Source organism: Stigmatopora argus, chromosome 10 (genome assembly GCF_051989625.1).
Source record: "Stigmatopora argus isolate UIUO_Sarg chromosome 10, RoL_Sarg_1.0, whole genome shotgun sequence".
NCBI classification, from domain to species: Eukaryota; Metazoa; Chordata; class Actinopteri; order Syngnathiformes; family Syngnathidae; genus Stigmatopora; species Stigmatopora argus.
In genome coordinates this window covers 3,506,468-3,533,261 of record NC_135396.1, presented here as the reverse complement: position 1 = coordinate 3,533,261, position 26,794 = coordinate 3,506,468, and the positions used below count along the sequence as shown (strand labels likewise).

Here is a 26,794-nt window from a genome sequence, read left to right as displayed (position 1 = left end):
ATATGGACCAATACTAAAATTGTTATCACGATGAAATACAATGAATCAGTCGATAGGGTACACCGACTCTACTATTTTCCCGTAGACAAAGTACTGCAGAGTGACTGCTGGGATATGTAGTAGTTCTTTTGTCAAAACTAGCTACCAGCTAGCTACTATTTGCGAATGGATTGTGGCCTGTATACATCGACATCAACACAGCATGACGAAGCATGGAAAGCAGCGTTGGAAAAGATACGCTAGCTACTCGCTAGCTACTAGCTCGCTACTATTTGCGAATGGATTGTGGCCGCCTGGACGAACGTATAAAACTCAGCGTTTTCGATGACTCATTTGGACAATTGTTCAATTCGGACACATAAAATGAGGAATTTGATGGATTTGTGGGTGATGATGACGCGAGTACGTTGTGAAATGGCTAAATAAAGTACAACCAAACTCAGTTTTGCTTCCGTTGCCTTTTCAAAAACGTGTTTTAAGCGTGTGGGTGTAGCGTGCAAGAACTATATATCCCAGCAGTCACTGCGCACCGGAAACCGGAAAAAGAGTCTGGGGCTGCTTCCGGTAGCCAGCACTATTGCGGTTAGATATTCATATATAATATATATGAGTCTAAAAAAACAATGTGTCCTTTGTGGGTTTAAAATACAGAAATAGCACTCGTTACTGACACTGCGGCGTGAAAATACGGTAATATTTTCCCTGTCTGACCACTTGTAAAAACTGCTGTGACCATTTTCTGAAAGCACAATTGGAGCCAAAATGATAGGAAACAAATATTCGGGATTAAAGGCCTAATCCTTTAATGTAGGTCCAGTTGAGTGTGGACACATTTGAAATGTTTTGTAATAAATTCCATCTATGCTTCGGTCTATGTTGCACTTTGTGTGCGCGAGAAAAGGATGAAGCCCCAGTGGGACAACGCGTCTAAAATGGAGCCTTTTTAATCTGCTTCCTGATTGGCTGATGAGCTGGAAGAAGAAGCGGGAGTTGGGCGGAAAAGCAATGTTCCACAAGACTACACATTCATTACTGCGAATAAATCTCCATTAACACAAATGCCACGTGCATAATCAGGCTATGGGAACAATTATACACATGTGATTAGTTTCTCCGAAACAAAATTGTGAGTGACACACGTGCAAAAAATCTGTAGCGGAACAAAAAGGACGAAAAAAAATGATGCGCTCGCCAACATTTTGCTTTGTTTTTAATGTTATTTACGCGTGCATTGTAGGCTTCGGTTATTAATCAATGGTTAGCATGTAATGATTCCATACAATGCAGGGGAAGGCCATGAAAACAAATTATAAACAGAATAACTTATTGATGAAGAATTTAATTGAAAGTCTAATAAAAGTCAACTGAATAATTCAATGGTATGTTACAAATACAGAGCAAGTGGAGAATCCATTTTTTTCATTCATTCATTCATTTTCTGAATCACTTATCCTCACAAGGGAGGCGGGGGGTGCTGGAGCCTATCCCGGCAGACTTTGACATTCTGAATTGGTGGCCAGCCAATCACAGGGCACAAAGAGACGGACAACCAATCGCAGCTAGGGTCCATTTAGAGTGTTTAACCAGCTAGCCTAGCCACGCAACATGCAAACTCCACAGAGGAAGGTTTCCTGGCCAGGGATCGAACCCTCGATCTCACAACTGTAAGGCTGACGCACTAACCACTTATCCACCGCGCCGCACAAATTTTCATATATATATATATTTTTTTAAACGTGACCTTTATTATTGTATATAAAAACCTTATTAAAATGGTATGTTCACGAGGCATACGCGCTAACCACTTATCCACCGCGCCGCACAAATTTTCATATATATATTTTTTAAACGTGACCTTTATTATTGTATGTAAAAACCTCATTAAAATGGTATGTTCACGAGGCATACAAAGCAATCAATATTTAAATCTACTCAGCTATGAGGCAGTCATTAAGTTTATTAAAACTTAATTAAAAACAATTTGGCTATCAATAAAATTAAAAGGGAATTTGAGGAGTTGAATACTGATTAATTCAGTCGCTCTGCAGCAACCAGTAAATAAAGTGACGATAAATCACTGAATAAAGAGTGTTTTAGATTTTTACTCAAAGTAAAAGATAGGAAAAGGTGAGGTGAACACATTTAGCAGCAATAACCTCACCCTAACATTTTCTGTAATCGCAGAACACAATTGCACAATTCAAGATGAATTACGGTCTATTTTTCGTTTCCTAAACTAGTTGCAGTTTAGGACGATTTGTCGATCTCAAGATATCAATTGGTCGCAAGTGTATATTTACGATTGAAGAACTCAAATTTGATAAAAATGACATCTGGACCAAGAAAAACATGGAAAAATGAGGCTATTAAGACAAGTTAAGTTATTAACTTACCTTTCACTTACCTTTTTCACTTACCTTTTCCTGCCAGTCCAGACAATTAATTGTTGTATTCATTTAAAATACATAACAGACAATGGTGGATAATTTGAGCACGTTATTTTCTGACTATGCAAGAATAACCTTGGGAAATGAAGCACACGATTCTTGAGCAGACATAGGAAGGCGTTTTAAATGCCGGTCAGGGTTATTCCCACTAAAGGTCCCGGGTGGATTGGGCCAGACTCTTCAAACGTGGGCTAATTCCGCACGAGAGGCTAGGTTATTAGCTTCCTGCTGGCTTTCATCTCTAAAGCTTTTCCAGGGGAAACAAAGAGCTGCTCTTGCCTGTGAGGGGAACCTATCCAGGGGAGCGGTGGGGGAGGATGGGAAGCGTTGGGAAGGGGATGCAGGGGGCTTTGTGTGCTAGATTTGGTTTGTTCTATGTACCTATGTGAATGTCAAGTAACTTTACAATGTCCACGAGGAGTGTCCAGATATACAAATTGAGGCCTGGTACCCTATTTTGACACAACATCCTTTGCTTGAAACCATAATTTGGAACCCTAATCTTGGGTTTCAACCCAATTTTTCTTTTTTTTTTTAACTGCAATAGGTCTAGTTAAAACCTACACAGGGAGTCCCAATGCAAAAACTAATTTGAAATCTTAAACCTATACTTCAACCTTTTAGCTATAAACAAGCATGAAATACTAATCCTTCTGTGAAACTTACCTTAAAACCCTATTTGAAAAGCTTAAAACTTAAATCCACATTTAAAACAGGCCCACTTGTTGGCCAGTTTGAAAACCATTGTATGTATACATTTAAATCAACTGTAAATTGTTCCTGTCATCCAGGCTGGGCATAAAATGTACACCTCCATCTTGTGGGTAAAATGTGCATTGCAAGTACGTAACATTTATTATATTTCACCTTTAAAATACACAGGGCCTATTTACGGTCATTTAAAAAAATACCAGCCTTAATACAATTTGTCCAGGCAAGAAATTATGTGTCGTGCACGTCACACAAGTATACAAACATTTGGTTAACCTAACGCATGAGTCTAGCGCCCACCTGTCTTAATTAGTGGTAATCAGTGGTCAGATTTACAAACAAATGTCATGACCCATCCAGCGTATTAACGTTTTAAAACGACCTATCCTCATTCTTGATGCATGCAAAACAGCACTTTTTAACAAATTAAAATCATGATGGTCTTACCTTGATTTCTCAATGAAGTACATTTGGTCCATTTGGCGTTTTCTGAACGGACACATCGACGCTGACTAATAGTGAAAGTCTTCCTTGTAAACATCGAGTTTTGAAAGTCTTTGTCTCGATGAAGTTGAGTGCACGCACAAAAAGTCCTTCCTCGTCCGTCCCGATTTTGTTTATTTTCCGTCTTTTCGTGGTGAAAATGACATTTCCATCTTCTGGCGTCGTAGTGCGTGGAACCACATGTGGAACTTTTTCGCTCTACCTGTAAATCGCGCATTCCAATGCCAATCACTTGCGTCATTAGCGGCCCCCAGCGGGGGGGAAGGGAAGTGCATGTCTCAATGTAATGCCATTTAGAATTAATGATATAAAACTACAATAATAATAATAATCACCACAATTAATAATGAATGCCCTACAGTTAAACATATAAAACCACAATAATGATATTAACAACAACAATTAGTAATGATATGTTGACATTTATTGTGTGGTGATTTCTTATATATACACACACTTTTTTTTACATCTAAAATGTACATAAGAAAAAATAAATTAAATCCGCTTTCCGGTCATCAGCGTGGACAGTTTGGAAAATGGGGGTGAGGAAAACAGGGGGTAGTAAATTGATCAACATGGGTGGGTTAGTGTTTCTAATGTAGAAATAAGTATATTTTACATACTGGATTTTTTTTTTTAAACGTTGACTATTCTAGTGCGCTACATACATGTCAATTATATCATCATTCACCTGTTCCTTATATAAAAATCATACATTTTAGTGCGTAAAGTTATATCTGTACAAACATACCTGCTCTGTGGAGTCTTTCTACCGCTAATTTGGGATTATACACACACAGTGACTCACAGAGAGAACGCACAGATTACACTGAAGGGTTCCCACACTTAAACATGCATCCTACAGTACTACTGAGCAGGTGTGTTTATGTGTGTATGTGTGTGTATTCAAAACATGTATTGCTCCCTTCTTCTCTAAAATACCATTTATATTAAATTGGATATTGCACTCGAGCAACTCAACGTGCATGCAAATCAATCCAATCATGTATAAGACTAATGTGTATCATGTTTAATAACATGGTGTTTGTAGTTTAGTATAAAGATGGACACACACGAATGATAATTCAATTAAATACAGTGAATCCCCTCCATCTTTTTAGGGGAAAGTTAGTGTCCAGTTAGTTTGTAGCTTAGGTGTCAAATTAATTGTTTTTATGAATTATTGTCTTTGTTGGATTTGACAGTTTTTCTTATATTGGAGGACTTTACAAGATGGCACTTTTTTTGCTACATATTGTTACTTTTGGGCTATTTTTTAGTTGACTTTGCAATTATTTTTTATTGCACAAAAAAATAATCTTGATTGGCAAAAACAAAAAGAAATAGAGTTTACAAAAAAGTTCAGATTTGGCTTCAGTGCCCCTAAATTAAACTAAAACGAGTGTTTGCGTTAATGCGACATTTTTAGTACATTGTACCATGTAAAATGCACAAATGTAAAAGCAAGTATTCTGTAGCAATTTAGTGAAAAGTGATGTTACAGTTTTGTGAAAAGTGGCAGTAACCATCCTTTCAACCGGAGTGACGACATTCCTTAATTGTGTAAAAAGTGTGTGTGGATATGCAGTTTTTGACTTTGCGTTTTGTTTCTTTGACTTTTTGCATGCTTTTGAGTTAACATTTTTCTTTCCATGTCGATTATTGTTGTTATTTTAGTGTTATGGTGCACAGTGGTGGTGATCTACGGTGTGTGTGCGTGTGTGTGTGTGTATGACAATCGATGGCGCCCATTTGAGCATACATTACGTGGAGACATTCTGTCTGTTAAGAATCACATAAAGGAATCCCAAAATTGCTGGAATTCCATCGATTGGGAGAGTAATGTGAGAGGGGAAGACAAAAAAAACATGGCGTTTTCCCCGCCAGCTAAAGCACAACATGACAGGACGAGAGTGAAAAAGTGAGATGTGGCGTGGACTTTCCTGGTGCGGGTGGGTGGGCTTTTGAGTGGGGCACCTCAAGGTGACTGGGAACCAGACCTGTAGCTCTTGAAGCTCCCCAGCAGACTTTGCACGCCCTTCTTGACGCGTCGTGCCACCGAGTCGGCGGGTGGCGTGGGCAAGCAGGATGCGAGGCTGGGCGGACGGGCATCCAGACACTTCTGGTAGCGAAGCTTTAAAAAAAAATAGGGGGGAAAAAACCTAAATACAAGCAATTGAAAAAAAAACACCTCATACATGGCTCAAACTAATAAAACTGACCATGCAGGCGGCCTGGACGGCTTCACTGAGACTGGCGGCGTTGGGCTCGCACCAGAACTTGTGGCAGGTGAAGTCTCGTGGGCCGTCGGCCATGATGAAGGCGAAGGTGCGCACGTCTTTGCCCACCCCCATGAAGGAGAGAAAGCGCACCCGGCACTCCGATAACACCTCATCTGTCTGAAATGAGCGAGTTACAGTGTATTTTTTATCCGTTCATTTTCTGAACCGCCTACCCTGGGGGTGCTGGAGCCTATCCCAGCTCACTACGAGGACCAGGCGAGGGAAAATCAGAATCGGCGACCAGCCAATGGCAGGGCACAAGGACCCAAAAGGCAACCAATCACTGATAGCTAGGGTCAGGTAATGTAGAGCGTTCAATCAGCTAGCCTAGCATGCACGTTTTTGGGATGTGGGAGGAAATCATAGTACCCTGAGAAAACCCACGCAATCCCAGGAAGAACATGCAAACTCCACACAGTAAGGGCCGACGCAGGATCGAACCCTCGACCACAGAACTGTGAGGCCCACGCGCTAACCACTTAACCACCGGTCGATATGTTCAAAAAGTGTAAAAAAAAATGTTTAAGCTGATTTGTCTTACTGATTATTATGGAAGGAACCATTGGATTGAGGAAAAAGTTCATTCGCTTACCTGCTTTGCAAGTATGGTGAGTGTCGCAGGCGCCACGTTGACAGACACTGGCGTCCAATCGTTCTTGTCTTTGCCTTTTACCGCAATCTCCAGTGCGTCGTTGATAACATCCATACCTGACAAGAATATGATCGTATTTTATGACGTGAGGCCGCAGATGCAACGAGCAGAAGAAGATTCTATTCTTACCCACGGGCTTTACCACAGGCTCACTACCGAGGTAGTATACTTGGAAGCGCTGGAAAAGTTCATTTTTAGGAGCTGGAAACTCTGGTGAAAATGAAAGACGGAATTGACCCAAAATGCAAACGGATGAGATTAACGTTTTTATAAAAATGTGCTTTTGTTTACCTTCCACGGACAAAGGTTTCCCCGTGTCTGAGCTGAGATGACTCAATCCTGACTTGGATGCCTTTCTTTCCAACATGATCTATAAGAGAATTTTTAAAAAAGTGTTTTTTTTTACTTCCAAAAAATAAATTTCAATCGGTGGCATCTCGACGAGAAGGCGACCTTTGAGCACATCTCATGCAAAGTGGTGGCGATGTTCTTGGCGGGCGAGTCGCAGCGAAACACGTGACATTTCAGGACCTGCGTCAGGTTGTCCCTAGCCACATAAGCAAAATCCCTGTGGGACAGAGCGCATTTAAATTAGCTCGTTGCATAACAATCCGTGAACATAGACGGCACGGTGCGCCTATTAAAATAACTGGTGTGTACCTTTCCCTGTTTGCGTGGAGAGAAAAAGCAGCGTGAAAAAAAAAAAACGAGGGTTAGAAGATTGTCAAGCAACTGGCTCTGCTTGTAATAGCACAAAACGTCCAGCAGAGGTGCTAAGTGAGTACTAACTGCTCAAAAAGACGGAACCACGAAAAAACGAGAAAAACGAACGAACCTGCCGTTGTCTCTGCCGACGCCCCAAACGCGGATGCTGCCGATAGGCTGCGTGTGGAGCAGCGTCTGACCTAGCGGGTCGATCAGGTTCATGGTGTCGTTCTCCAGCACCATCAGCATGTCCTTACCCTGCAGAAGAAAAAACAAAAATATTGCACAGATTTCAAATATTTATTGTATAATGAGTCCAATCCATTATTATTAGAAAGTCTTGACTAAAAAAATAATCTACTTTGTTTATTTTTATCCTCTGGGATTTGATTTATTTCTCCTGATATTGAATAAGCCCTGCAATTTTAGGGTTTGTATTTTAAATCTTATTAATAGTGCTGTAGTTGATGAAAGATGATGATCTTTCAAACAACTCAAACTTTTGCAAAACATCTGTCTTCATTTGCTAAAACATTGACACGTTAATTGCAAATGTTTGCCCAGTTTCTGGTTCCAGTTCACCTTTACAGCTGAAATGTAAATACAACTGTAATGTGATTTTTAGGAGCTGATTCTTCCAAAAAATATAAGTGATTAAAAGTATCAAATAAGCATTTGTGGAAGCCACTCTTTAAGTAATCATCCTAACAAATGTGCTCACCTCTCCCCAGATCCCGGCAGTATCGTGCAAGTTGTGTTTGTGGTAGGAGAGCTGTCGAATACAATTATTGACGGCCACGCTGCTTTTGCCGGGCGCCATGTCTTCCTCTGACATCTCCACCCAACCCAAGGAACGCACGGCGAAGCACTGCGGCACCATGCCAAGACAAGGAAGACAAGAAAACATCACTACCATGTGCTTCGGAGACGATTACCCCACCAAAAAATATTCTCACTTGTGACAATGACTGTTTTTCATTCACCCTCAAATTTTTGACAAAAAATTGTCCATATTAGAAGAAAGTGTACCTTGCTTTCCAAATCAGTGCAGAGCGGAACCTTCTTCTCGTCGTCCTCAGGCTGGGAGCAGTTATAGCTGCGGAGGAGAGAGAAAATGAGAACGTTTTTTTTTTGTATCTTTATATAAAGGTACATTGGAGTAAGAAGAGGAAATACTTGAGGTTGATGGAAGCATAACGTAGAGTTGCCCCCTCGAACTCTCGCAGGCTTTGATCAGATGCCACCTCTCCTTCCTCCTGAGAACACAGACGTGATAAGTTCATTGTCGAAAATCTTCTATACAAGCAACTTATTTGGATTTACCTTCCAAAGCTCTCCATCGGTGCCTTCGTCTGTGCTAGAAAACTGAGCCCAGGTTTCCTAGGGAAAAAAAACAACAACATAAAACCTGAATTTTAAAACTGTCATGTATTTAAATCTGCTTAAATGGAAAATAAAACTATGGTCTAAGCTATTTTACCAAGGCCATTTGGTGAAACAGAAGTGGTGATTAATTTTAGTTAAGTAAAAAATTACAGAAGTCAGAAAAGTCATTTTGCAAGAAATTATTTAGTAACTCAAATTTGCATTTACGAAGGTCACAAAGGTCAGAAATAAAGGTGCTTAAGGGATCTTCTTTTCCATTGCGCTTCTTTATCTAAATAACCATTTTTAAGTAAAAAGAATATTAACAGTTAAAAATAGTTACACAAGATATTTACTCATTGTTGCCTTTTTCAAATAAAAAAGGATATATAAATAAAAGGAATAAAGACTATTTACTTTTTTTACTTATCTCAAATCAACAATGCATGAAAGATAAGAAATATTTTCCTTTTCTGCAAAAAAAATTTGAAATGTAAAAAGTAATATGAATAGAATGAGAATATTTGATCAAACTTCTGGCTAACAAGATCGCTACCAAAGTAATCAATCCATTATAAAAGCGATTAATTGTCAATTGGTTAATTAACCGTGGAAGCCCTAGTTGTTGAACAAAGGATGAAAGATTAGCTTGACATCCTTGCTAGAAGCTATTCCAAATAGAAACCATAAAAGAAGAAAATCCATAGCTTGGGGCCCTTTTTTGTCAAGGTACCTTCCATGCGAATCTCACCTCGGGCTCCTCGCACGGCGTGGTCTCCAGCGACATGGTGGACGACAGCACCGAGTCGCCGACCTTGCCGAGGGGCGAGGGGGGCTCCCACTGGGTGGTGCCGGTGGGGATATGCCAGTAGTACGTGCCTGACGTATCGCGCACTCTCATCCAGCCGGCGGGCAGGTCCGTGTCCGTCTCGAAGGCGTTGGAGTCCCAAAAGGAGTCTGGGAAACGGCATAAATGCGTACTTTAATAACACGCTCTTTTGCACACAAAAAAAACAGTGTTACCTCTGTTGCCGTTGGGAGAAGAAGCATCGGGAGCGTTATCTTGAGAGGCGGCCGGCCAATTGACCTCGTCTTCGCTCGGGGATGCGTTGACGTTGGCGAAAAGGAGGCACGCGTTCCTGCCGGGGACTTGAGCCTCTCCCTCTTCAGCCGTCATGGCGTCTTCTCCATCTGTAGCCGCTTCCTCCGACTTCTCGCCCTGGTCATCCTCTTTTCTCTCCTTCTCGTCGTCCTCCTCGGCGGGGCGTATGAGCAGCGGCTCGTTGAGGATGTTATTGGCCTCCTCCCGGGTGGTGGAGACTTTGGGGGACTCCTCGCACTCCCCCTCCAGGTTGCCATTGTGAGAAATGTTGCAGTTGTGGTCCTGCTCCTGTTGGTTTTCGCTGACTTTGCGCAAGTGGTTCTGGTCCTCTTTGCGCCACTTGGCGTTGTTGCCCGTGGATTCCTGCTCGCACCAATCCTTCAGTTTGATCTTCTTCAGTTCTTTGTCGTGCTGTTTGTTGGCCACGTACGGCATCGTCTCGTCGTCGTGGCCGCCCATCACTCCTTGGCGTTTCGCTTACCTGCGGAAAGAATTTGCCCTCATTTCGCATGGAAAACACAACTAAAATTTGATATTTTTTAAGCATCTAAAAGCCATACTCAATTAAATCACAAGACACAAAGGTAACCAAATGTTAACCACATGCAAACACACCATACAACAAAATAAAGACCGTGAACATACACATACAAAAATAATAGATTTGTTTTTCGAGGTGGGATCCTTTAAATCACTATCTAATGTAGTACTGAATACGGTAGCGAGTATTTTTTATTTAACATTCATATCGATATATTGAAAATTATTATGTCGTGGCAACAGGAGACAAAACGGTACTCACGGTATACCTAATACCGTTATATGGTTTACATGCTGATTCTCAAAAGCTTTGGATGGCTTAATCGTTATTAATGTCTCTTTTAAGTAAGAAAATACACACATTCTGTACACCTGCTATCGTAGCCTGTTTTTTTCCGAGCCTGAAACGTACTTTGGCCATTTCATTGCCACACTCTGATGATCTATAAATAAACAACGTTGATATAAAACACCGCGGCGTCAGGGGAGCATTCCTAAGTCGCTAGGAAACGGAATTTAAATGAAATAAAACACTATACGCGAAAAGAAAGCGCACCACGTCAGTCGCATTTTGTAAGCCGGCCGTTGGATCATAATAACGGAGCAGTCGGGCACCGTCCGTCCGCCATCATCTTGGCTAAGCTAACGTTAGCTGCCTCAATTAGCTCCGAAACGTCGAATTAAACGGCAATATTTTGGGCTGGAAGAATTCTCACTTACCGACGAACCCTCCTTGGCTTTGAAATATGTCGAATAGTGCGAGCTAGCTACATGATTTCATGGGAACGAGATGGCTCCGGTGCCTACGGTCCGGTCCGAGGAGGTGGGGGTCGTTGTCACGAACGGGTAACTGGGCTCGGCCGGTGACGAACCGACGTCACCCGCCCACGTCACACATACCGGTCGGCGATACCAACCGGTCCAGAACCAAAGTCTTCGATAACATAGTACTATACTGTAATTAATCAATAAATCCTGTTATAGATATATTGCTCATTGATTTGATTTTTTTCGCAGTATTAGCCTTTTTTGTATAATAATAACATAATATATTTTAAAAAATCTGGGAATATTTTATTTATTTAATTCACTTGATTCCCCTAAACGAAATTAAAGGTATCAAGCACTATACCTGATATTCCCACCGTATTGTATTTTAAATCATACCTAATTTATTAGTAATAATCACCTTTTCCTTCTTTTAAGCTATTTTCACTCACATTTCTATCCAATTTATTGTATGTGGCCCTCATTGGAAATGGTTTGGATGTCCTTATGCTTTTCTTCACATTAAATTTACAACCACAATTTAGGTTATTATTAGTAGGTTATCATATCATAAAATAAATTCCCCTTTAAAGTTTTTACATTGCCTCATTTCGCAACTTGTAACCTACAAACAAGTCTGCAACACACAAAGGAAAGCACAATTTTTCAATTCAATATATTTATATATATATAAATACATACATCTGTAAAGGTTGCTTTCGATTTTGGCTTGGACGCAATCAAGCAAGCTGATGAAGGCACACTAACAATAACATAAATGTGTGAAAAGCAACGAGAAAATATAATAATCACGTGCTGAACGCAATGAAAAATAAAAACGACGACGATTAACATTAAGTACGCTATTTGTTCTCCGTCGTAAGCCACAATTCAACACTTAAGTTTCATCTCAGGCACTTTATATAATGGTAAAAATATTATCAAAAGCACATTTGTGCTGTATTTTCAACAGAGACGTAACAATTCATACTAGACTTTAGTCCGCACACCATCTTAGGAGCTTTGGAAACATGAGTTAGTTGGAAAGAAAAATAGCTTTACTCATGAATACGCAGAGAAATGCATTGTCATGCTTCGCAAAACGCTGATGCGACACCTCAGGGTGGGATAAGACCTGCTTTTAGCATATTCTGTAGAAAGAACATTCCGATCCGAATGAATTCCCTCCACAGGTAATTTAGTCCATACGATTACAACGGACACATACAAATAAAAACAATAAAAACGGACACATACCGACAAAAGCGAACAATAGCTGCTGCCTGATTTGTAGTTGTGGCGGTGCTCAATGCTGCGGTAAGAAAAATAGTTAAGGCAACATCCCGGGGTGGGGAGGGAGAAAAAAAAAAATCAAAATAAAAGTCTGCTCTTTTTTTACTTGTCCTGCATTTTCTCCAGAATAGGCACGATCATGTCAAACTTGGGCCTCTTGGCGGGGTCCTCATTCATGCAGATCTTCATTAACTTACAGATGTGCGGCGAGATGCCGGGAGGAATGGTGGGCCTCAAGCCTTCCAAGGCAACCTGAAACGAGATGAAATAAGGCCACTTTTTTCGTGGTTGCCCTTAAAAGATAAGGCCACCTGGCTCTTTTTTTTGGGGCTGCTGACCTTCATGCCTATTTCCATATTGGAGAGGTCGGCAAATGGCACTTCCCTGGTGACCAGCTCCCATAGCAACACGGCGAAGCTCCACATGTCGGCTGACCGCCGATTGATGTCCTCTGGTTTCTTCTGCAGGGCTGCCAAGGAAAGCCAGGAAAATAATTTTTAAAAAAGAAATTAAAATAGAATTCCTGCAAAAGTCATGCTTGCCTCAATGTTTCATGTTTTCTTCAGTAACATATTTTGTGTATTGTTAACTCATTTTATTGTGTAAATGCGTTTAATATGAAGGAAATGTGGCAATGGTTTGAATGAGGTTGCTAATGCAGAATTCTGAGTAATTAAAATGAAGTCTTGTTACTTCAAATTTTAATTCCACACTACCGTATGTTGCTGTTTAATATACCCCCCATTTAATATACCCGGGTATAATAAACGGCGCACAAACGGGAGGCTCAAAAAAGCAAAAATCATTTAATATACCCGGTTGGGTATATTAAACGACAAAATATGGTACTTAGCGGAAGTCTAATTTAGTAAAAAAAAAATTCCATGAAGGCAATATTTTGATTTTTTCCCCTAAATGTGAATCTTTGAGTTCTGATAGCTTTTAAAAAAAAAAAATTACAGTGGAATTGTGCAGTTATCATGCATAATCTCATTACGCTCTCCTAGGGAAACATGTTTTTGGAGGCAGTGGTAGGGACTTGTTTTCCAGAATGCTATCAAATATGCCTATATTTCGGCCCGCAAAAACCTGTAAAGAATTATCATTTCACTCCTACGATTCACTAGACGACAAATCCCGCTTCTTGCTGGTCTCGAAGCTTCTTTCCTCCTTAATAAGTTTAGACGATGCATCTCTGGAGGACATCTTGTAGAGATTACAGTTTCCTCCCCCTCCCCCCAAAGTGATCGTTCATGCTTAAGATGTCACTTTGAAGGCGAGTATACTGCATCACGTACCCTCAGGGGCAACCCAAGCGGGGGAGTACATCCTGCCAGCACACTGAAAGGAAAACTTGACATCGGCCATGCTGATCCTGGCTGTCATGTCTTCATCTATCTGTGGACGGAACACGGGTAGCGTGTCACTTCTGACTCAAAAGGACGTGTGGGGGAGGAGAAACATTCACATCATGTAGGCAAAGGTTTTAGGACATTCAGTTAACTCACGTAAGGTTCATCTAAAACATTTTTTAACCCTTGATAGGGTAGGGGACTATTCTTTGTCACTCGGGGTCCACATATGTGGCCATCACATTTTGGAACGCAATATTAATATTTGTTAGAGTACGTGTACATGAGCCAAAATGTGATATCCGCAAACGTGGATGTCAGGTCTCGATTTTGTTTGTTTTTATAGTGCTAATCATTATTCTCAATTTTCAATGAATAAATGAAATATTGATTTTAGAAAAAAGAACAATGAGAAGAAATAACTTTAACGCTAATAAATCAAACTGTATGTATAGGATTTTTAACATTCCTTTTTTCAATTAAAAAAATAAAAACATTTGAAATAAAAATAATTTTGATTATTTTAGGATGTTTTCAAATTTGTCCTTTTTATTTCTATTGAAAAACCAAAAAAATGACTATTAACTAACTCATTGCTGGCCACTGGGAGACGCCAGAAGCAATCATTTACTAGTGAGTTTAAGAAATATCCTATAAAAAGTGAAGTGATTTGGGTTTTTTGGTCTCCTCACCATGATACTCTTGCTGTTCAGATAGTGTCGTGGGATCATGGGCTCCAGCGTGTGCAAGAAGGCCATCCCACACGCGATGTCCAGAGCAAACTTCACCGCTTGCGTCTGGTCCACAACAAAGTCTGAGGACGAGATGAGACGCAAACGTTGGAGAAAAAGCGCCAATAGGCTTTGCGAGCGAGCACGTGATCGATCCTTCAAGTACTCACTGGTGCCCTCGTGCAGAACATTGTAGAGGGAGCCGTAAGGCATCCAGTGTGTGATGATGATAGGGTGAGGGGCTGGTGGTGACTGACAAGCTCCCAACATAGGGAGGACATTAGGGTGGGAAAAGATCCTGGGGAGGTGATGAGGACACAGACGACAAAAAATAAAAATATGGCGCAATTGAAACAAGCAAACAATGTCCTTCAACAATGAGTGGAAATGGAAAAATGCACATAGAGCTTAATAAATGAACTCAAACTGTTTGATTATTAAGTTAAATATCTTGAAATTTAGTATGCCTATCTTTTACAGACAAAGAAATGTGCATACGTAGCGGTTGGGGCACACAAACAAGACAAATGGTGATCACGAGAAGAAAGCAAACACAGCTCGGACCATCACCTGAGTTTGGGATACTCCTCGTTGAAGTCTCGGCTTTTTCTGGTGGTCCAGTCGCGGACCTTCAGCACTTTGACCACGATTTCGTTGCCTTGCCAGCGCCCTTGCCACAACTGCGGGGGTACAAGAAAATATTCCAAGAGTTACCGACCTTTCACATACGGCCATCTTTTTTTCCACCTCCATTGTCCTGGTTTAATTTTTCTTATATTTGCAGTGCATTTCTTAGAAATGAATCTATAAGTCTTGAATTTTGTAAGATGAGTTTGTATTGACATTTGAGGATAAACGCCTGCCAAGCCCAAATTTTCTATACAATGCATTTCAAATGTATTTCTACATACCTCTCCAGACTGGTTCTCGTTTATTCTAGCCAGGAGAGAGAGCTGTTTATAGTCGATGCCTGCATGTTTGTTTAAAGTACCATTGCCTAGAAACAAAATATTTAAAAAAATAGTGAAATTTTAAAAACAGCTCAACTGTTTTGGTCATCATCCCTGTATTTCTGTCTATACTCACGGGGTCGAGTTCTTGTGGTGCCTTTCCAAAAAGTGTCTTTGAAGGGGATTTTGGTCAAATTCTGTCCCATTTTCTCCGCTTTTTCTACACGACGGAACAAAAATGAAGACACGGAGCAAATTGTGTAACAGTCACAAGTGAGAAGGGGGCTGATGGGATACCTCTTAGAAGCTCTCGCAGGTGAGGTTTGGCTTTGTCCAGAGGAGTTTCCCCGTATTTGTTGCAAATGCTCACTTGAGCACCGTTGTTCACGAGGTCCTGTGAAAGGAGTTTGGGGCTCGTTTAATCAATCCAATGATTTTGTTTTGAGGGCACAGCTGGGTGACGCATGGCGTACTAACCTCTGCCACCAGGTCTTGACCCCAAAAGCAAGCATAATGTAGTGGCGTGTTCCCGTGTTCATTGGCAGCGTTGGTGTCTCCTTTGCACTGAATCAGCTGCAACCACAAAAATATGAAAAAGTCAAAAACAGACAGTCGATTATCCTTGGGCTGCATTTATTGAATTCAACACCGGGGGGTGTCCATAGATACACCGAGTGGCACGCTCTCAACAACTTGGCGGTGAACCCGCTGATCTCACTTGGACTACTTATTTATTTGTTTCTTATTTACTGATAATTTATTTTTTCTTGGTATTTGTGCACTACATGGTGAAAGCTTTAAATCTCATTATACATGTAAAATCTATAATCCTTATAAAGCGTGATTTATGGGTGTGTGAGTGTGTGAGCGTATGTTAAGATTCTCTCGCTACGTTTGTCCAAACCGTGCAACGTAGAGACTTGAATTTTTTTTATGGTGGCTAGAAACGAATGTCAGATAGCAAGTGATTGAATTTCTTCACCTTCTCTAAGTGTGTAAAATCAATCATTTATTTGTTATTTTCAAAGGAGATTTTTTTTAATAGCGCAACAATAGTCTTTTGTTTCTAAACAAGCAGTGGGCGACCAGTGAAGCCGGGCCCCCCGGCTTTTGACAATAAAAGCCTTCAATTGGATTCCATGTGGGCGTGTGTTGCCTAATATTCAAACGCATATCTTACCAGCAGCGTTACTCATTTTGACACCAAGCAGAAGATATCCAAGGCAACAAACGTTGCCAACAATAACAACCCGACCTGACAAATGTCGACTGGTTTACGCAAGCTATTGCAAAGGCCGAGTTGCGCAGCATTTTGCAATAAAATGGTGAGGAGTTAACATGAAACTATACAATATATATTTTCAGAGAGGAGGAAATTGAATCTTTTAATACTGTGTCCATCTGTGATTTAATGCAACACACAGGGTCGGTAGACTATTATTGAGTTGTTTTTTCCACTACCTTGCCCAGAATGTCTCGATGTCCGTGGCTGGCAGCCAGGTGCAGGGGCGTGTCGTCCCCGCGGTTCATGACGTTGATGCGAGCTCCTCGCATGATGAGCATGTCCACCACGCTGGAGCGGCCCTCCCGGCACGCCCAGTGGAGAGGGCTGAAGCCGTGGTCGTCACTGTGAAGTTAAAAGTCACAGACGTCAAAACGTTTTCTTTTTGGCCAGCGTAATATCACTTGACTTATTGCATTACTCTGGCCGTATCGCATTTGGGAGCGACGCAGCGAGCCTTCCGTCAGACGGACCGACGGCGGCCCGGGGCGGATGAACGCCAGCGGGATGGCAGTCAATCAAATCAGGACGGGGGGTGACGAAAGAGCGGCCGCGGTCCTTTTAAGGGCAGCTAATCTGTGCCAATAAGTCTCTCTCTCTGTTTTTTGTGGACTTGACTCGCCTTCGTTTCCTCTAAAGCCTCAAATTAAAGTCAGACTTTTGTTTTGCGTCACCGTGCAGCACAATAACACCAAAGAGAAGCGAAGGAGAGTTACGAAGGAATCTCAACCCTTCACCCCGCCGCCTTCTGAGCTGGCTTGTGGCAACACGTTCTGCGGGGCTGCGTGGAGGTCCCGCACAGACCCTCTCAGTCCCACCACAAGGGCATATCTGTTCATCTCATTTCCATTTCCTGTCGGGCCAGAAGGCCAAACCCTGAAAAGTCATTAGTTCAAATTTATGAAGCGATAAATCCACCGGAAGGAAGTCTGATGCGGCAATTAAGATCTTGAAACCTGACAAAATAATGCTACGTGGGTTTGCAAGTTATTGACCTTTTGAGGGGTGGCTTCTGTAGGCCAAAACTATGCACCAACACGTCCCTAATCATGGCAGTGGGTGTCAATTCTGCATGTTTGTCGACTTTACCACGTGTTAAGCGGGTGTGAATTGCTGGCTGTGTGTCCAGACAGCCCAAGTCAACCTGTTTTGGAAGTTTTTTTTCTTTTTCAACTGTATTTTGTCAGAGTAGTAAATCCCTGATTGGTGGACCAACTGCATGTATAACTCAATAGCATTTGACGCAACTGTTAGCAATTGACGTATAACTGACTGTCTTATATTTATATCCAATTGAGGGTACTTTTAAAGAGAAATATTTTCCTTTGGAGCTAAATTTCTTTCACACATACATACACACCCCTCCAGCTCTAAGCCCCCCGTGGCCCACTGCGGTCATTTATTTCAGGCACTTCCACCTGCCAACGGTCCTCAGCCAGGCAGACACAAAGTCCAGAATACGTCAACCCCAGATCTTCAAACGGGCCGGTTAAACCCAAGGAAATGAGCGCTACTCAACAGTAAAAGGATGATTCATTCCATTTTACGATAAACTAATGACCACGTAAACGAATCTCTCTCAACCACGAGCAATTTTTACGGACTTCCATTCATAAAAACTGTCAGGCGGAGTTAGGGCGACCACTAAATGTCTACTTCCCGCCACACTGACAAAGGGAGTTATTTATAAAATCAGCAATCACCCTGTAAAGATCCCACCTTCCCAAACAAGGAGCCTCCACTCCGCACACTCTACCGATTCAAACCTTCCAGCTAAATAAAGACAAGCGCTAAAGCCGCAACTAGCGTGCTAACACACACATACAACGAATGATGACGATGGTCTTTTGTTGACGGCAAAACACCTTGGAAATGAAAATACAAAGTGAACTGCAATTAGCGCAAATGAAATGACAGTCTCCTAACAAGTGGAGAAAAATGAGAATGCCGGAAAAGGACTCGTCCGAGGAGGCGCGGGGGAGGTGATACGCATTCCACACACACTTGTCTGTCTGGCCACACGACACACTACAGTCGTCCGGGTCAGCCGGCGCGTTATTCCTTGTAAGGAGATTCGGCATTCCGCGACAACGCTTTCCTGGGAGTGTTGTAGTAGTGTAAACAATTTAGGAAAAACTACTGTCGTGAATGGAAATATCAGATCTGACTAGCCAGCCTCACTTTTTAAGTCAGGTCAATCTGTATCAAAAGCACCGCGGTAAAAACTATTTTCGACATTTGGTGGCTGTACAGAAAATTTAAGATGCGAGAGATAATAGTAGTGGTTTACAAATCAAAAACGCGACAGTACTCTTCTTGTTGAGGAAAAGTGGGACATTTTTTTTTTATATTCAGGCATAATTATTTTTCCAACCAACCTAATTTTATACAAACTCAGTAGAAATACGCTAGACTGCTTGTAATTTTACACCAACACCGCAGCAAGGATGGAAAAGTGAAGTGTTCTCCCAACCCGAGGCGATAAATCAACCAGGAAGAAAAAAGCTGGGCATGCTAATCAGCTAATGGAAAAGCTACCAGTGGCGTATTGTCGATTGCCGCAGACGTCATTTTGCGATGAAATTCAGTCGTGTTAAATGAATAGTACTGCAAAGTCTTGACCGATCCCGCCTGGATCGGACTCCAAGATCTTCACAACCTGCATGGAGGGCTTCCTGTGACGGCGTCAGCTATTTTTAAGGGAATTCCCAACCTATAAACATGCACTTCCGCAGAAGTGGGTTCAATCCCAGGGCAGGTTGTCTCAAGGGACAGACAGTCGTTGCTTTGAGAATGCTAATTCAGTAGAAACATCATGAGCTTCTAATACTTTTTTTCTTTTGATTTAATCAGGAATGAATTAACCAATCAATGAGACATCCCAGTTACAAAACAAAACTGCACCTCACCCTTGATTGAGGTCATTTTCCGTGTTGTCCAACCACAGGCGCACGGCCACCGCGTTGCCTTCCCGACACTGCGTAAAGATGTCATCCATCTCGGGACGTCCGACGTTAACCTGAGCTGAGGCGACCTGTCGGAGGTTTCATCCGTCCCTCACCGGGGCCAGTGAGGGACACGATCGCAGGGCCTTCGTAGCAACCTGAAAAGGTTACATTAAAATAGTCATTTTGGGGGGGAAACCCACTGTTAATGCCGTCTGCTAATTACGATGCCAATGAAGGCTGCTATGAAAATCAACCAAATTTAAGCAATGCTTTAAAAACAACACTGACGGTCATTAGATTAGGTACACCTGACAGCCAATCAAGATGTTTGTTTTTCTTAATTTGGAGTGAGTAATTGAATGCACTTCATGCAGATTTATACAATTTCAATGACTAATCTGAGTACTTGTTAGTATATTGTAAAGTGATAGTTGGCTATTTAAAGGAAAATTAAACAAAATTAGAAAACATTTCTGCCTCATTGCTTCCTTGAAGGAATGAATGGTGTTTGTCTGCGATACTAACTTTTAAACTCATAACTTAAAAACTCATATGATGTAAATATCAACTGGTGAGATGACCATTTATGTCTGGATAGCAACGTCTGCTACCGAACCTTCGCGCAAAACCACGAGAAAAAAACATAACTTTGTTAAGTTCCTGTCAACCTCAAGCCATAACACGGTCCAAATATTCGAGTCGAGTCAAAACAGTAAACGGGCGAAGAGGAAGCAGAAAGAAAACGAGACATTTTGGCAGCTTTTAGCCTCTCAAGCTAACCTACATTCTTGACGGTCCGTTCCTCGTTGAGTTGGAAGAAGTACGACCAGAAACGGCGTCCTTTCACGTTTACACAAACACGACGGGCGAATAAATGTCACGAGAAAAGTCGAATACTTACCCAATGGAAGAGGGTAAAATAGATGTAGACGGACCTCGGGAGAAGTTGATAGAAAGGTTCTTTTGCGTCTCGGTGGCTTCGCCGACTGCCTGCCGACGTCCACACCCTCACGTAAGGACGTGGTACGGAGGCCCGAGGAACCGTAACGCCGTCTGCAGGTCATGCGTAGTATTGCATATCAAATAATACAACCTGGGGGCACGAATTCTAAAGACACACGAATATCCCGAATTTGTTTACTATTTTGTTCTTTTGATTAGTCAGTGCGTAAAGAGACTTTTAATGGAGTAATTAACTCACCTGCCACCCTGTGGGGCAGTATTTCTTTCGCCTGACTTCAGTGCAGACTTCGTCGGTTCGATTCCCATTCGATGGAGAAGTGATTGGAAGTGCGAATGGTGGTCTGTGTCTATGTGTGCCCTTCAACTGATTGGCGAGATGAGCTCCAGCACCCCCGACAAGGATAGGTGGTGTTGAAAATGAAAGTCTCCCGATGTAAGATGGCCGCCAGGGACTTACTCCATTGACTCCACCTTCAAACATCTATCCTGGTATATGTGTTGTATTTGCGCATACCTCCTACGTCATCAACTTGCGCATTGGACTCCATCATACTTCATCCAAACACATGTAAATAGAGCGACAAACGTGGCCAGTAAAAGTTGGCCAAAATCACAATGTACAATAGCTAAAATAGAGTAAAGGTATTCGGGATTACATTTGGCATTCTTAACAAAGGTCTTCTTGTTTAGATCTCGTCGTCTGGTGAGTGAAATTCAACCTGATCATGCTCGACTGTTGCCTCATTTTAAAGCATCTGCTCCTCCGATGTAGTTTTTGCCATCGAAGATGTTTAATGAAGACGACGACTGGAACGACGCCGCGGACGTCTTCCATCACAATGTTGAGAAAAAGAAGCCAAACAGCACCACCGTAAAAGTATTCGCAGTCCACACTATTACAAGTTTAGAGTAGGATCAAGCAAAAGGATCCAAAAATACCATATCTTTGTTAAGTGGTTGATTGCAGTATTTTATATATACTAATTTGATGTTTAGAAGTGTTATTAATACTTATTTACATTGACATTTTAGCCTCCTTGTGGTTAGATGTGATGTGTTGTATTGATTATGTAATTAAGCATGTATTGTCCCATACCTTTTAGCCGAAAAATGTGGGAAAGAAGAGTCTCAGGCGGACCCTGCAGACTTTGGGATCAATACCGGATTGGATGAGCGAAGACCAGCGTCCGGTTGACAGCGATAGCGACACCGGAGCTGGTGTGCCAGGCGCTGGGGTGCCGCACGCCAAGAAGACGAGAAAGAAAACCAGAAAAAAACGGGCAAAAGTAGCCACAACCACAACAGCAGAGCAGGAAAACAACGTGGACGTCAAGACAGAGAAAAACGTCACCAAGAAGAAGAAAGTTGTAAAGAAAAATGGTAAGTGTTGGCTATCTTGTCTTTTAATGTCAAAGTCGCTATTAACGGAGAAATAAATGTCACCCTGAAGTTGTCCCAAATGGGAAAAGCGCACCTGCTCAGGATGGGGCTGGAAAAGAAGGACCGCCGACCGGCTCCAAACTGAGCAGACAGCAGTGGAGAAATAAAATAAAGAACAAGAGGAAATGCAAGAATAAATTCCTCCAGGACAAACCCAAAGAAAAAGATGAAAGCGTCGCCAAACCCCTGCTGTCTACGCCCTCCATCACCAAAGCGGCCCCGAAGGTGGATGCGCCAAATGGGCAAAAAATGCCCAAAAAGAGGAAAAAAACAGCTGATGGACCCTCCGTTTTGCCGTCAAAAGTGGCCAAGAAGCAAAGGGAGCAGACAATCAACGGTTCGATGCCATCGAAAATGCCCAAGAAGCAAAGGGAGCAGACAGTGAACGGTTCGATGCCGTCGAAAATGCCCAAGAAGCAAAAGGAGCAGACAGTCAACGGTTCGATGCAAAGGAAGCAGACAGTCAACGGTTCGATGCAAAGGGAGCAGACAGTCAACGGTTCGAGGCGGGAAGCAGAAGAATCTGACAGCAAACGCGAGCTAAGCAAAGCGGAGAGGCTGAAACGTGAGCGCCTCCGACAGATTCTTCACCAAGCGAATCCAGAAGAGCCCGAAGAAGAAGAAGCGCCGCCTGTTCCGGCGAAGGAGGAGGAAGCGAAAGAAGACCGCACGAGCGACTTGCGGCGCTCGAGTGGGTTGAGCTCGATTGGGTTGAGCCCGAGTGAGTTGCGCTCAAGCCAGTTGCGCTTGCGCATGCAGCAGCGCCTGGACTCGGCTCACTTCCGCTACATCAACGAGCTCCTGTACAGCAGCACCAGCGGCGAGGCCAAGCGCATGTTCAAGCAGGACCCGGAGGCCTTCCACATCTACCACAGGGGCTACACGACTCAGGTCAGCCGGTGGCCCACCAACCCCGTGGACGCCATCATCAGCTACATTAAGAATAAGTAAGGATACGTTTCTCTTGTTGTTCCTTCTCGGAGCAATCTGTCACCGAGAGCGCTCTGCCCGTGTCGTTTCAGGCCCGCCTCGATGGTGGTGGCCGACTTCGGCTGCGGTGACTGTAAAATAGCGAGGAGCGTCAAGAACAAAGTCCACAGCTTCGATCTGGTGGCGACCTGCGACCTGGCGACGGTCTGCGACATGGCTAAGGTGACTCCGCGTTTTTTCCTCGACATGTCGGATCATTCAAGTTGGTTAATGAGTTTGAATGCGATGCTTTGAAAATGCCTGATTGAAAATGCCTGATTAAAATCACAAACATACCTGACCGTCCAAACACTGCTAATAAATGTAAAATGGGCTTCTTTAAAAATGCCTGATTAAAAATGAAGTAAAAAACGTACCTAACCATCCGAATACTGCCAATGTGTTTTTAATACTCAATTTGTTAATAATTGGACTTTTTTTTTCTTCAATGCCTGATTAAAAATCCGTCACAAACTTACCTGACCGTCCAAACACTGCTATTAAATGTTTTTCTTACTTTGTTTATAATGAAACTTTCTTTTTGATGGAAGAGCAGAATGTCATGAAATGGGCTTCTTTAAAAATGCCTGATTAAAAATGAAGTCAAAAACGTACCTGACCATCCGAACACTGTCAATGTGTTTTTAATTCTCCATTTGTTAATAATTGGACTTTTTTTTTCAAAGGGAAATGCAACCAGAATGTCATGAAATGGGCGTCTTTAAAAATGCCTGATTGAAAATTTGTCCCAAATTTGAACACATATTTTAGCCACATGCTAATACATGTTTTTATACTTCTTAAATTGACTTATTTTTTTTAAAGGAAATGTATTCCCTTAAAAGTGCGTAGTTGAAAATGCTTTTGTTGTTTTTTAAATAGACAAATAAAAATATACAGTGTTCTGACGGTCAATGACACTTTTACACGAGCACATTAGAATTCCTCGGCTAATATCAAGTAGTTTTTGTACTTACACCAGTTTGTGTCCTTGCCCCAGGTCCCCCTGGAGGACAGGTCGGTAGGCATCGCCGTCTTCTGCCTCTCGCTGATGGGAACCAACCTGAGCGAGTTCCTCGCCGAGGCCAACCGCGTCTTGAAACGAGGGTAAGCCCTGCGAAAAGACGTCGTCAACTCATCCGCCGTTCTGCCCCCTAACTGCGTCTCTCTCGTCTTGTTTAGCGGCTTTTTGAAAATCGCCGAAGTGGCGAGCCGATTCGAAAACGTGCGGGATTTCGTCAACGCGCTGGCAAGACTGGGATTTAAGATGGTGTCAAAAGTAAGAACAAGATGAGCTCAGCCGATTCATTTCAACAAAACGACATAATAATGTCGTATTCTTTTCTGTCATTTCTTTCAGGATACAGAGAACACTCATTTTTTCTCGTTTGAATTCCTCAAGACGGCCGACGCGCCGGAAAACGTGAAAAAGTTGGGCTTGCAACTCAAAGCTTGCTTGTACAAGAAGAGATGAGCCTGGCGACCTTTCCACCATTTTTAAAAGACATTTCAAATGTATTGAAATCTGTTGTTCAAATATATGTTTATTAACAAGAGTCCTCTTTGATTTATTGGCCCTCAGCAAATTAAAAATGAATAATAGTTGAATACGTCCCACTAAAGAATCTTAAAAGCAGGCAACATTCTGTTGCACTTCAGTTTTAACACGAAATAAAACGGCACTGACTACATTAGCCACAAGAGGGCGTTCTAATCTAACACTGCTGTGTGGAAAATGCGATAAATATTAAGTTTGGGTAATGATTAGAAGGCCCAGGCTTGAGTTAGGTTCAGCCAGAGTTAGTTTGGCTTCAAAAATGACATATTTGGATGCTATTCGTGAGCAGAAAAGTAATCTGCCGCTAGCCCCAGACTATAAAGCGCTCCATCTTTTGTTCATTTTCCCGTTGGAAACAAAACCAATGAGTCACACGACGAGGGACGTGAGCCAGGGTCTGGCTGATCGGGGGGGGGCAGAATATGACGAAAAAATTATCCCGTGATATTTTGCAAACACGGCGCCAGACGGCTTCTCCACTTTTGACCACCCGCGAGACGCGCGACGTTGCCGAAAGGTCAACTCGGCCCGGTGACCTCGCGTCCCAAAAACATGGCCGTCGACCCAGCCAAAGAAACGTCAGAGGCCGGGCCGAGACCACCCCGCGCTTTGCTCATTTCTCAACGGCTCAATGTCGTTTCCGGCAAATTAAGCTAACGCCAACAAAACACAAGAGGCACGTGATTGGACGCCTAACTTCGTCATCTGAACGGCAAGATTTCGGAGAGCTGCTGACGCATTTTACTCTCGCTTAAAATACTAAAAATGACTCATGCAGAATGTTTTTTTTCTTCTTTTGTATCGTCATGACAACAGTAGAACTCCAAATAATGACAAGTCTTTTTTTTGCCTTTTTTTGGAACGTCATGAAAGAAAGAAAAGCCAAAAAATTAAAAATAAAAAGGTCTTTGGCTTCGTGCGACTTGACTGGCAGGAGTCGTTCCCATGATGCATTGCGGCCACATCCAGAAAAGGAGAATTAGGATGAGTCACACTGCAGACAAATGCTAACACGCTAAGCTCGAGTCAGTTTTCAAATAAATATGGTTCACTTTGGGGTCAAAACATGAGCCCATATGTTTTTCCATCAAGTCAAATGATTGTTTGCATCAATTGAAATATGGAAATCCTGCGATAGTTTCACTCGAGAGGCCCGTAAACAAAACGACGTGGTTTCGAGTCACGTTGCCGCGTGTAAACACGCCAAAATCGGATCGGCCCTCTCGAACGCACATCCGAGCGGTCGCTAAAAGCCTTCACGGAACCGTAAAAGAAGTTCGCGGCGGGATGTTTTCCGAGCGCCGCGTCGTCCAAAGTCAATATGTCATTGGGTGAAATATAGCGCAGCTTGAGACTCGGCACGGAACAAATAAATGGATTTAAAGTGTGTCTTATTGATACAGGTGCACACTCATTTACCAGATATGGGATTGGCTGTCTTTTGCAAAAGTGGCTATTTATTATAAATCAATCGTAACAACCCTAAAAAAGGTCGCTGAACACGTGCAATGTTTGCAGGACTTTGTTAGAATGCAAAAAGCTTGCTTCCGGATGTCCGTTTTTTTTTCCTCCCGCGGCCAAGTGGAGCTTTCAACGCAGACCGCAGCAGGATAAGCGGCCAATGACAAGCGGAAAAATGAATGGGCGCTCATTTGCTGGTGTTTTTTTTACAAGCCTTTAAAAGCCAGAATCGTAAAATGTCTTTTTTAGACCGTCTACGGATCGATATGGACTTTACAATTGGAATTAGCATGCTATGGTTAACATAGCATTGTTCAAAATTCCTTTCCTGTTTTTGGAAGCCAAAGTTTTCTTGTACAAGCAAAACGCAACATCAAAACAACTTTTCTTGATTGGTTCACTCCCGGGAGTGTATTTACTCGCATATAAGCCACCCCGCATATAAGCTGCATCATTCAAATTGCCTTAAAATCGTTGATTTTGACAATTTCTCACATATAAGCCGCCCTGTTGCTAGGAAATGGTTAGCATTTCACTAAAAGAAAATGACTGCCGTAATCTTACGCATCACAATCAATTCAATTCTAATTCGATGAACGGACCGCCCCCTTTTTCAAGAAATTCTGGTTGTGACATCACAATTGCTCCATCAGACCGGTTACGTGATTATTATTAAAGAATTCAACAAAACCGTAATATCATTTTTCCCCTATTGGAAGATAGTCACCATTTATTTGGCATATTTGGAGTTATAAAACACTATATCATTTT

At 42.2% G+C, this 26,794-nt stretch overlaps 4 protein-coding genes across 8 annotated transcripts in view; 1 reads left to right on the top strand and 3 right to left on the bottom strand.

Annotated features, from left to right (window-relative positions):
• robo1 (roundabout, axon guidance receptor, homolog 1 (Drosophila)) overlaps positions 1 to 3,870 on the bottom strand; it is a 220,907-nt gene extending 217,037 nt beyond the window's left edge. For all 3 annotated transcript variants that reach the window (XM_077610931.1, XM_077610936.1, XM_077610933.1), the window contains exon 1: positions 3,606 to 3,870. In XM_077610931.1, the coding sequence (XP_077467057.1) occupies positions 3,606 to 3,661 (56 nt within the window). In that variant the 5' untranslated portion in view covers positions 3,662 to 3,870. The remainder of the gene's footprint in view (positions 1 to 3,605) is intronic.
• Positions 3,871 to 4,064: 194 nt separating this feature from the next.
• Positions 4,065 to 11,201, bottom strand: apbb1 (amyloid beta (A4) precursor protein-binding, family B, member 1 (Fe65)). Its single transcript, XM_077610900.1, has 14 exons — positions 11,029 to 11,201; positions 9,690 to 10,249; positions 9,418 to 9,623; positions 8,625 to 8,681; positions 8,478 to 8,557; positions 8,331 to 8,397; positions 8,023 to 8,169; positions 7,432 to 7,559; positions 7,050 to 7,164; positions 6,888 to 6,966; positions 6,726 to 6,806; positions 6,537 to 6,652; positions 5,885 to 6,061; positions 4,065 to 5,796 (listed from the first exon to the last, which is right to left on the bottom strand). The coding sequence occupies exons 2-14, from the start codon at positions 10,225 to 10,227 to the stop codon at positions 5,641 to 5,643; spliced, it is 1,947 nt and encodes a 648-aa protein (XP_077467026.1). The 5' UTR covers positions 10,228 to 10,249; positions 11,029 to 11,201; the 3' UTR covers positions 4,065 to 5,640.
• Positions 11,202 to 11,738: 537 nt separating this feature from the next.
• Positions 11,739 to 23,061, bottom strand: ilk (integrin-linked kinase). Of its 3 annotated transcripts, XM_077610905.1 has the most exons (15): positions 22,070 to 23,061; positions 20,834 to 21,810; positions 20,534 to 20,740; positions 19,594 to 19,787; positions 16,864 to 17,029; positions 15,880 to 15,975; positions 15,700 to 15,796; positions 15,539 to 15,622; positions 15,364 to 15,449; positions 15,023 to 15,132; positions 14,623 to 14,750; positions 14,414 to 14,535; positions 13,668 to 13,767; positions 12,708 to 12,838; positions 11,739 to 12,621 (listed from the first exon to the last, which is right to left on the bottom strand). In XM_077610905.1, the coding sequence occupies exons 4-15, from the start codon at positions 19,680 to 19,682 to the stop codon at positions 12,472 to 12,474; spliced, it is 1,359 nt and encodes a 452-aa protein (XP_077467031.1). In that variant the 5' UTR covers positions 19,683 to 19,787; positions 20,534 to 20,740; positions 20,834 to 21,810; positions 22,070 to 23,061; the 3' UTR covers positions 11,739 to 12,471. The 3 variants fall into 3 exon arrangements, with proteins under 3 accessions (XP_077467031.1, XP_077467028.1, XP_077467030.1); XM_077610902.1 differs by having other exon boundaries at positions 20,834 to 23,061; XM_077610904.1 differs by having other exon boundaries at positions 20,534 to 20,685; positions 20,834 to 23,061.
• Positions 21,111 to 24,560, top strand: rrp8 (ribosomal RNA processing 8). Its single transcript, XM_077610901.1, has 8 exons — positions 21,111 to 21,298; positions 21,368 to 21,472; positions 21,699 to 21,975; positions 22,046 to 22,982; positions 23,058 to 23,187; positions 24,005 to 24,111; positions 24,187 to 24,283; positions 24,365 to 24,560. Exons 2-8 carry the CDS (start codon positions 21,383 to 21,385, stop codon positions 24,476 to 24,478), a joined length of 1,752 nt encoding a protein of 583 aa, XP_077467027.1. The 5' UTR covers positions 21,111 to 21,298; positions 21,368 to 21,382; the 3' UTR covers positions 24,479 to 24,560.
• The last annotated feature ends 2,234 nt before the right edge of the window (positions 24,561 to 26,794 follow it).

Coding starts and splice junctions, on each gene's coding strand:
- ilk (XM_077610902.1), bottom strand. CDS start 19,682: ATGGATGACATCTTTACGCAGTGTCGGGAAGGCAACGCGGTGGCCGTG. Junction 15,623..15,699: donor CCTGCGAGAGCTTCTAAGAG/GTATCCCATCAG, acceptor TCCGTCGTGTAG/AAAAAGCGGAGAAAATGGGA. Junction 14,751..15,022: donor GAGGAGTATCCCAAACTCAG/GTGATGGTCCGA, acceptor TCACCTCCCCAG/GATCTTTTCCCACCCTAATG.
- apbb1 (XM_077610900.1), bottom strand. CDS start 10,227: ATGGGCGGCCACGACGACGAGACGATGCCGTACGTGGCCAACAAACAG. Junction 8,398..8,477: donor TATGCTTCCATCAACCTCAA/GTATTTCCTCTT, acceptor TCTCCTCCGCAG/CTATAACTGCTCCCAGCCTG. Junction 5,797..5,884: donor CCGTCCAGGCCGCCTGCATG/GTCAGTTTTATT, acceptor TTTTTTTTAAAG/CTTCGCTACCAGAAGTGTCT.
- rrp8 (XM_077610901.1), top strand. CDS start 21,383: ATGTTTAATGAAGACGACGACTGGAACGACGCCGCGGACGTCTTCCAT. Junction 21,473..21,698: donor CAAACAGCACCACCGTAAAA/GTATTCGCAGTC, acceptor CATACCTTTTAG/CCGAAAAATGTGGGAAAGAA. Junction 24,112..24,186: donor AACCGCGTCTTGAAACGAGG/GTAAGCCCTGCG, acceptor CGTCTTGTTTAG/CGGCTTTTTGAAAATCGCCG.